At 36.9% G+C, this 9,841-nt stretch overlaps 1 protein-coding gene across 1 annotated transcript in view; it reads left to right on the forward strand.

Moving 5' to 3' along the window:
• cfap57 (cilia and flagella associated protein 57) overlaps positions 1–6,209 on the forward strand; it is a 21,291-nt gene extending 15,082 nt beyond the window's left edge. The window contains exons 13-21 of the mRNA XM_016283728.1: positions 627–817; positions 1,051–1,224; positions 1,973–2,131; positions 2,577–2,720; positions 2,963–3,079; positions 4,822–4,956; positions 5,036–5,179; positions 5,516–5,645; positions 5,753–6,209. Coding sequence (XP_016139214.1) covers positions 627–817; positions 1,051–1,224; positions 1,973–2,131; positions 2,577–2,720; positions 2,963–3,079; positions 4,822–4,956; positions 5,036–5,179; positions 5,516–5,645; positions 5,753–5,913 — 1,355 coding nt within the window. The 3' untranslated portion in view covers positions 5,914–6,209. The remainder of the gene's footprint in view (positions 1–626; positions 818–1,050; positions 1,225–1,972; positions 2,132–2,576; positions 2,721–2,962; positions 3,080–4,821; positions 4,957–5,035; positions 5,180–5,515; positions 5,646–5,752) is intronic.
• The last annotated feature ends 3,632 nt before the right edge of the window (positions 6,210–9,841 follow it).

Raw genomic sequence — 9,841 nt, forward strand, 5'->3', positions numbered from 1 at the left:
GCTTCATCACTGTGTCTGTCACGCGACTCTGTTGCCCTTTCGGGCTTGAACTGATGGTAAAACTAACGACATTTAATAACTGTTTTGATATTTACTTTGAAAGCTGACGCTCGCGATTATGATAAGGGGCGTTACATTTCCGATGCGTGCTTGTGGTGTTCGGCCAATCACAATGCACTGGGTCAGCTGGCCAATCAGAGCAGACTGCGCTTGTCAAAGGAGGGGGCTTTGTTGAAAACGACGTGTTTGAGAGAGGCGGGGCATAGAGGACCTACAATAATGTACAGTATTTGAAAAAGAATGTGTTTTTTGAACATTAAAGCATGTCAACATATTCTGTTACACCAAATACACAAAATAATGATCTTTAAAATAGCATCATATGACCCCTTTAAAATATCGCAATAACAGTACACAGTATATATATTGTATACATTAACCAAATTTCCCAAGACCACTGGAGCACTGAAGCTTTTTTTTTTTACCATTTTAAGCCATCTTGATACCCACTTTGCTGAGGCATGCTTGTGTCTCCAAGTGGTCCTGGCCCCTTAACTATCTTCAGAACCAATCAGTACCCCTCTCAGCGTTAGCCTATTTGGACTAACTGAAGCTGCTCTTCACAGAGTCAAGCAATAACCAGAAGCTCATGCTGGAATATGAGAAATACCAGGAGCTACAACTGAAGCTTCATAAAGTTCAGCAGGAATATGAGCAGCAGCTGCACAGTGTGGAGGAGAGCAAGACCCGAGCCCTGGAGGAGATGATGCAGTCTTATGAGGCCAAGCTGGAGGAGAAAATGATGCTGGTCACCCAGGTAAAGTCAACTGCGAAACAAGTTACCAATGCTTAGCAAATAAAAATTCTGTCATTTACTCAATCTCATGTTCCAAACCAGTATTACTTCTGTGAAACACAAAAGGAGACGCTGAATCATTTACTGGCCACTCTGTTCATACATGTTTGTCTCTACATATCAAAAATAATAATTTGATGACAAAATAATAATTTGAAAACAGAATATTTAATTATTTTCTTTCCAACTTGCAGTATCAGGATGAATCCCAGCAGAAGGTTCGGGAATTTGATGAATACATAAAGCAGGAGGAAGAGGACGCAGATATGGAAATCCATGAGATCCGCATTAAATATGAGCAAAATCTTAAAGAAGAAAAAAAGGCCAACACTAGGCTCAAAGTGGAACTAGATACCACAACAAAGCAGGTCACTATAATTCATCAGTTTTGATTTCTTCACTTCAAATATACTATGCATAAACAATGAAAACCCAATTTAGGTGAAGTTTATTTGTATAAGGCTTTTCCATAATAACATATTGTTTCAGAAAATGCAATCCATTCCAATCCATTAATTAACGTCTTGTGATGCCAAAAGCTGCATGTTTGTAATAAACAAATCCATCAAGACGTTTTTAACTGCAAATCGTTGCTTCTGGCTAAAATATGAGTCCTCTATCTATAATACTGCTTTATCAAGTGAAAAAGTCATCTCGTCTGAATCAGGAGAGAAATATGCACAGATCAAGCACTTTTTACAAGTGAAAACAGTCCAAAATAATTCTAAACAAATATGTTTGTGGACTTTGATGTGAGAGGAAAACAGAGGATGGACTTTCTTGCTGTCGGAAGCGGATTATGAATAAGTTAAAATGCCTTAAGAATGGATTTGTTTAGTACAAACACACAGCTCTTCACTTCACTATTTCTTTAAAGAGCATGATGGACTGTAGTGTGATATAAGGTCTGTTAAATACAAAGGAATAGTATTTTATAGTCGATACTGAACGTAATCGGTGGCCAGTGTAGAGATGACAACAGTGGGGTGATATGATCATATTTTCTTGGCCGGATAAGAATGATAGCAGCTGCATTTTGGACTAACTGTAGTGTGTTGAAGTAATGCCGTAAATGCAGGGAGCTGAACCTTATGCCGGTTGTGTTGTGTCGTACAGTTTCATGTCCTGCAGAGGGAAATTGAAAACAGGAATTTGGAGATCGAGAAGCTGAAGCAGGAAGTGCAGAAGCTGCAGTCGGTGATCAAAGCACTAGAGAACGACATCACTGGGCTGAAGACTGCAATTCAGAAGAGAGATGGGATCATACAGGACAAGGTGAGAACATATGAACCCTGTTCATGACGACTTGAGGAAAACCAAGTCAAGTAAGTCCTCTGTATTCCTGTTCATTTTACGACATTTAGCTGTCTAAGCAGTTATTGACAGATTTTAAAATGCCAAATTCACTCCCTCAGAAACCTATTGACTTCAGGATGATGAAATTGAAGTTCAAAAATGCATTATAAGGTTTCATTCCGGCAGCACCTGATTTAGGGGAAAATGTGCATTTGAAGTAAACCTGGTCGATGAATGTATTATGGATTGAAAATCAATCACAGAGCCTTAATTAGTTTAATTTATATGGGCAAAAACTGATTTAGTATTGTCTCCATGCCATCTGAAAGACTCCAGATCAGATACATGAACTCAGAGTCAGTATATTTAAGTTTCAGTTACTAGGGAACAGTACATGAGAGTAAAATCTGTTCTGTCTCAACAGGAAAAGAGCATCTATGAGCTGAAAAAGAAGAATGACACACTTAACAAAACAATTGAAGTGATGGAGTTCAGGGCTGAATATATGGAAGAGCAGATTGAGCCAAAAGAGAACGAAATCCAAGAGCTGAAGGAGCAGATGCTGGAGGTGGGCCATGTGTCATCCCTTCAAGTTGCCATGTTTTATTCAGCCCTTTCTGCCTGAGCCACATCATTTTGTGCACTATATTGCTGCATTATCAAACCTAAAAAGTAACATTCATTAATAACAAAAACAGATATGATTCATAATAAATGTCACAGAACATAGTCACATATGTAAATAAAAATCACTTTACATAAACGAGATGAGTGTTATGAACACAGTGTGATAAAAGATGTGTGTTTCAGATGGAGGTAGAGTTGAAGGAGTTCCATAAGACGAACACACAGCTGGAGCTGAAAATTGCCGAACTGACCTTAAAATTGAAAACCAAAGACAAAGAAATGCACAAAGAAATGAGGAAGGTTAGTATGTGTACTGCACTGGACATCTTCAGGGTTCACACCGGCAGTCATTTACACTGGCACAACAGGTCTCCATGTCACTGTGCTGTTGGTTTCAAGTAGACTTTGCTACTCGACAGATGAATGATGATTTATTAAATTTAGAACCTTCTGTCATCACAATTGCTTAGTGATCATAGATACTACCCATGTACATTTACTACATTGAATATTTCCTTTAAAGGAATAGTTCACCCAAAAATGAAAATTAGCCCATTATTTACTCACCCTCAAGTCATCCTAGGCGTATATGACTTCCTTCTTTCAGATGAATCCAATCAAAGTTATATTAAAAATTGTCTTTGATCTTCCAAGCTGTTTAATGCCACTCATTTACGCTTTATTTCACTTCTTTTGGACTGATGAACTACTGCAACAACCGCTGACTGCCATTAAACAGCTTGGAAGATCAAAGCCAATTTTTATTATAACTCCGACTGGATTCGTCTGAAAGAAGAAAGTCATATACACCTAGGATGTCTTGAGGGTGAGTAATTCATGGGCTAATTTTCATTTTTGGGTGAACTAACCCTTTAAAGGAATAGTTCACCCAAAAATGAAAATTTGCTGAAAATGTACTCACCCTCCTCAGGCCATCCAAGATGTAGTTTGTTTCTTCATCGGAACAGATTTGGAGAAATTTAGCATTACATCACTTACTCACCAGTGGATCCTCTGCAGTGAATGGGTGCCGTCAGAATGAGAGTCCAAACAGCTGATAAAAATCACAATAATCCACAAGTAATCCACACCACTCCAATCCAGCAATTAATGTCTTGTGAAGTGAAAAGCTGTGTGTAAGAAACAAATTCATTGAGACGTTTTTAACTTCAAACTGTGAAGTTTCAAACCAGCTAAAATGTGAGCTCTCTATCCATAATATTGCTTTCTCCAGTGAAAAAGTCAGCTCGTCTGAATCAGGAGAGAAATATGCGGAGATCAAGCACCATTTACAAGCAAACACAGTCTAAAACAGTTCTAAACCAATGGATTATGGACTCTTAATAAATCCTAATGAGAAATCTGTTTCACATAAACACAGCTTTTCACTTCACAAGACATTAACTGACGGACTGGAGTGGTGTGGATTACTTCTGGATTATTGTGATGTTTTTATCAGCTGTTTGGTCTCTCATTCTGACGGCACCCATTCACTGCAGAGCATCCATTGGTGAGCAAGTGATGTAATGCTAAATTTCTCCCAACTCTGTACTGATGAAGAAACAAACTCATCTACATCTTGCATGGTCTGAGTTTGAGTAAATTTTCGGCAGAATTTCTTTTTTGGTGAACTATTCCTTTAATGAGTTGTAAATTATAAAATCAGTTGGTCACTAAGATTTATTACAAACTTAATACATAAGTATGCAGTTATTTACTAAAAACAATTAAGGATTCAGTTCTGTCTAAATAATTAAAAAAGATAAAATCCTAAAAACTCAAATTAGCTGTGTTAATAAATACAAGTGAATTTAGCAACAAATTATGTATATTATACATTTTAATGTACAGTACGAAAAATTTGAAAATAATAAAAAGCATTATTTTTGAGATTTACTTTTTAGGTTACATTTAACATTATTTATTTATTTATTTGTTTGTTGCTTTTTGTTTATTGTTTTTAATTGACATTTAAATACCAATACCCTAGTTTCACTATATTTCCTAGACAATGACTGGCCTGCTGTCGTCTTCTCCTCCAGGTGCAGGACATTGGGGTTCTGGTACAGAGATTTAAAGCTGACCTTCACACATGTGTGGAATTCATTCAGGACCCAAAGAGATTAAAGGAACACATTCGAGAGCTCTATAAATGCTACGTTCAGCCATCAGATGTGGTAAGATCAATACATTTTGGTCATTATTCGTGCTGTTTTGATTTCCAGTGAATGGAGCTTGTGTGGTGTGTGACTGTAGGTAGAGAAAGTGGCGGTGGACACAGATACCCAGAAGGAAAACCACAGACAGAGGGAGCACTACGAGATGATTATCACCACACTGAAGAACCAGCTCACCAGGGACACAAACGTCTTCCAGGTCAACAATACAAAGCTCATGAAGGTGAGAGAAACAAGTAACAATGTGCAGTTAATGTGGAAATTAGTATCTTTAGTCTCAGTCAGTAAAACTGACCTGACAATTGGACATGTGCAAGTAGAAGTATGGTACTTGAAGAAATTGAAGATTTCTGAAGACGTTAATAGTACTTATAATACCTATTAGATTATACAAAGTCATAGGAGATAAAGATTCCAGTATATCAGAATCCAAAGGTTATTTTATTCATACTATGAGGGGAGGAGATGGAAGCAGTAGTATGAGTGTTTCACCTTCAGTATTCCTTCAATCACTGCTTCTGTTTGTGTGAAAGATCTCACATCTGTCATCTGTATCCAGGACAACGTCATTCTTATGAAAGAGATCAATGATCTGCGTCAGGAGCTGCGCGCTGTCCGTATGCAGCTGCACAACTATGACAGTCAAAGCAGCTTTAACAAGAACAACAAGAGCTCTGCTAACACGAGAGGTGACCAATGTGAAATCTGGGTTTTGAATAAACCTGGATAAACATGGACCATGATATCATTGGTGTTCATGTTGGAGGTTCTCAGCTGCATTTCTTTCATGCTTCAGGTGCAGCTTCAGCAGGGAGGAACGGCTTGATGACGCAGCAGAGTTTAGAAGAAGCAGAGAAGATCATCCAGTTTCAGCGACTGGAGATCCAGAGGCTCAAGCAGGAGACTAACGGCCAGATGCCCTCATCCAGAACCAAACTACCACCGCTCACCAACTGAATGCCCCTCTTGTGCTTCATGCATGAATAAAGCATCAAATATAAGTCATAGATTCTTTATGAATCAATGATGAAGAACATGACCAGATTTAAAATGTTTCAGATATTAGCTCATTTAGGGCTTTTTACAATTACTTATTGAAATTCCTGTATGAATGAGATTTGTACAGAATATGTTGCTTCCAGAGTGCTGACAAATTACACAGAACACAGAGCAAGTTCTAAATGATCAGCCATTTATATCAAAAGAATAGAATGTAATGCAATTTAAAAACAAAGAGAAATTCATTTGTAAAACCATGGTACGCTTACAGTATCTCCTAAATTTAATATAATTAGTTTGCACAGAAATCTGTGATTTCCTAAATGATTATACATCATTAAAAAGTACCTTGATTTTTATCAATCCTAATGCATGTTTGTCAGTTGCCAGTTACCAGGCATGAGTAAATATTGCTGTCCAATTAAAATGAGAAGACAATGGCCTATCACATTATATTAGAATTTTTTTTTTTTTTTTTGCTTGTACTTTTTGTTGAACTGTAAAAGTCACTAAAAGTAATTTTCAAACAAAATTGACTTTTTGGAGTTCAGTGGTCTTTTATTTTTCTGTGATGAACAATGCTTTGCTGCCCTGTTTCGGCCTGGATAATTTTATACGATAAGATTGAAAATGAATAAGTTGACGTGATAAAATTACAAACCTTAAAAGTTTTGATTTTTGTTTAGTATTTCCATACTGAATACTGAATCCATATTGTTCACATTGTTCTATACTACATGCGTGTAATGGCGTCATAATGGACAGATTGAGCTGCAGTTACAGTGGATGTTCATTTAATTGTTCCTGAACGTTCTACTACTGTTATAACGTCATAACAGTGCTGTAGTCTACTTCTCTTGTGCGACTGGGACGAACAATGTTTCTGTCTTCCAATGAAGGTAAATCTTTACAGAAATACATAAAATCAATTTATGTTGAAATGAATATCACAAAAGCATATTACTGAAACTTATCTGTTCCTTGTTGTGCAGGACACTTTCCATCTGCATGCTGCTGTTTGAGAAAGGTCACTGAACACAAGTTAATGAACACGGTAAGTTCAGTAACCTACATTTTTATTCCATAATCTGAATCTGAAAATTGTATTAGCACATGTTAAAGTGCAGCTTGGATCTTTTGCCTGAAAAATCTGTATCACTGATACTGGTCTACTGTTTATGTCTGTGAATGAATGACTCTCTCGGCCTACATGAGCTGCTGGACCACACTGATGAATGTGTGAAGAAGAGTCATGTGACAGGAAACAAATGAAAGGTAGTTACAGTTTGCTTGTACTACATTGTACTACTTTTATGACAGAAGGGTTATGTGCAACTAACTGGGACATATAAGGTATCTGCCAGTCTTTGTAGGAAAATATCTATAGAATGCACAAATATATAAAAACGATTACGTTATATGATTAACTAACATTAATAAATGCTATATAATTATTGTTCATGTTAATGTTAATAACTGAAACCTTATTGTAAAGTTTTATATATTGTTCTGTGTGTATTTGTTTCACACTCTTGATGTTTTGGATTAACCCTTTCATTAACCCTAAAGGGACATGGTGGTGGAAAAACATTCGGTGGGGGGAAAAAATATTTTTCAATTTTTTTCCGTTCCCTCGCAAAGATATTTGCATTCCCTCACAAAACTTTTGCGTTCTCCCGCAAAGCTTTTGCATCCCCTCGCAAAGATATTTGCTTTCTCTCGCAAAACTAGTTGAGTTCAGACAAACACTTCCTGTTTATTTTACAGCTTGTAGTGGTTCATACAGCTCCGTGCGTTCATAATGTAGCAATTTATAGAGTTTTATTTTGAACTTGGACTCAAGTATAAAGAAATAGTCAACAACAACAACATTTATTTATAAAGCACATTTAAACACAATATAAATTGATCCAAAGTGATGTACAGTGTACAAACAAATCTACTAATAAAAACAACAGCTACACACATACAAAGGCTAAAGAGTAAAAATAAGACTGAAGTGTAGACTTAAAAATGTCCAGAGAAGGAGCAGATCTCACATGATAGGGCAGACTATTCCAAAGCTTTGGGCCAACCACAGAAAAAGTCAGATCACCCTTTGATTTGTACCGACACCGTGGCACAGTTAGAAGCAAGTAACTTGAAGATCTAAGTGCCCTAGCAGGACAATATGGCACAAGAAGTTCAGAGATATAACTTGGTGCACAACCAGACAAAAGCATTTTAAAAACAACCCTGAATTTAACGGGAAGCCAATTAAGGGATGATAAAACATGGAAAATGTGATCCCTCTTTTTAGACCCAGTCAAAAATCTTGACGCAGCATTTTGAACAGCTTGCAATCGTGACAATGAAGATTGAGGAAGACCAGAATAAAGAGAGTTACAATAATCCAATCGAGATGTAACAAGTGCATGAATCAAAACTTCCATATCCTCCCTTGAAAGAAGATGCTTCAACTTTGCAATAGATCTCAAATGGAAAAAAAAACTTGCTCTAATAACAGCACTAATTTGTTTATCAAAAAATAGAGAAGTAATGCGTGCATTAGTTGAAAGTGGACCTAACTGAGCTTCCAAAGCAGGAGACAAGTGTGCAGGACTATCAAATATTAAAACCTCAGTTTTATAATCATTTAACTGCAGGAAATTATTAGACAGCCATGTCTTAATATCATGTATATATTTAAATAATACATCAAATGAAACAGCAGTATCAAACCTTACTGGTAGATAAAACTGAGAATCATCTGCGTAACAATGATATGAGATACTGTATTTTTGAAAAATGTGGGCCAAGGGAAGCATATAAAGGGAAAACAGTAAAGGTCCCAAAATGGATCCCTGGGGCACTCCACACAAGACAGGTGCAGACTCCTGAATTTACAGAAAAAGTCCTGTCAGAGTTCAAGGCACGGTTTTGGGACATTCTAAAATGCTTAATGTGGCTTAATGTACTAAAACAGTGACATTGGAGGCTCAAATTCGGTATTAATAAATACTGTTAATACTAATACAAATTTTAATATGAATAACCTTATTAATAATATAACTATTAATGAAGCAGAAGAGCCATGAATGCAACGTGCTAATGCACATTAAGCTTTTTCTCCCCCATAGAAAACACTTAAGGTAGGCTAATGGACCAGGATGGTAATATTAAAAGACCAAATCTGGTACACAGTTTATTAATTAAATATATTACGCACAGGAAAGCAGACAAGCCCAGAATATGCATGGAACGTGCAAAGTTCACGTGTTTTCTCCCCTGTAGAAAAACATAAACTCTTAACGTGGCTTAATGGATTACTGCATGCTTGCCTGTACATAGGCTATAGTATATATTTTTAATAAAATATAAAATTTGGGCTTTTTATATCACTGTCTTCTTGCTGTCTTTTTACTATCAACTTCTGACATGAGTTAGCATTTGTTAATCTATTTCAGTTCATATATTATCCTGTATGAAGGAGGTTTATGAAGAATAGCATGCCACACATGCTGTTCTGGACAATCAGCACATATAAACACTGAGAAGAGGAGCTCTATTGTTGCAGAAGCGAAGTAAACTTATGTCATGTGAATGACACCATCCTAACAGTCACAAAAAGTCCATTATGCTGCAGGCGTGACATCAGAGATTCACTTGGTGGGATGTTCCTCTGTAAGTCCCTCCAGTTGGCCTATTGTTTTTCCCTCAATGCCTTGAAAGACATACTTGCTTTTCTGTGTCAGTCATTCTGCCTGCTAGGCGTGCACATGTGTGAGAGTGAGCATTTGTGTGTGTTCTCCGTTTGCGGACATGCTGTTTAGTGTCACAAAGAAGACAATGAGAAACCTTTTATTGTCCTGGTGGAATGTGGCAGGAGAAGACAACGGGGGAGTAT

Source organism: Sinocyclocheilus grahami, unplaced genomic scaffold (genome assembly GCF_001515645.1).
Source record: "Sinocyclocheilus grahami isolate Dianchi unplaced genomic scaffold, SAMN03320097.WGS_v1.1 scaffold176.1, whole genome shotgun sequence".
Classification (NCBI taxonomy): Eukaryota; Metazoa; Chordata; class Actinopteri; order Cypriniformes; family Cyprinidae; genus Sinocyclocheilus; species Sinocyclocheilus grahami.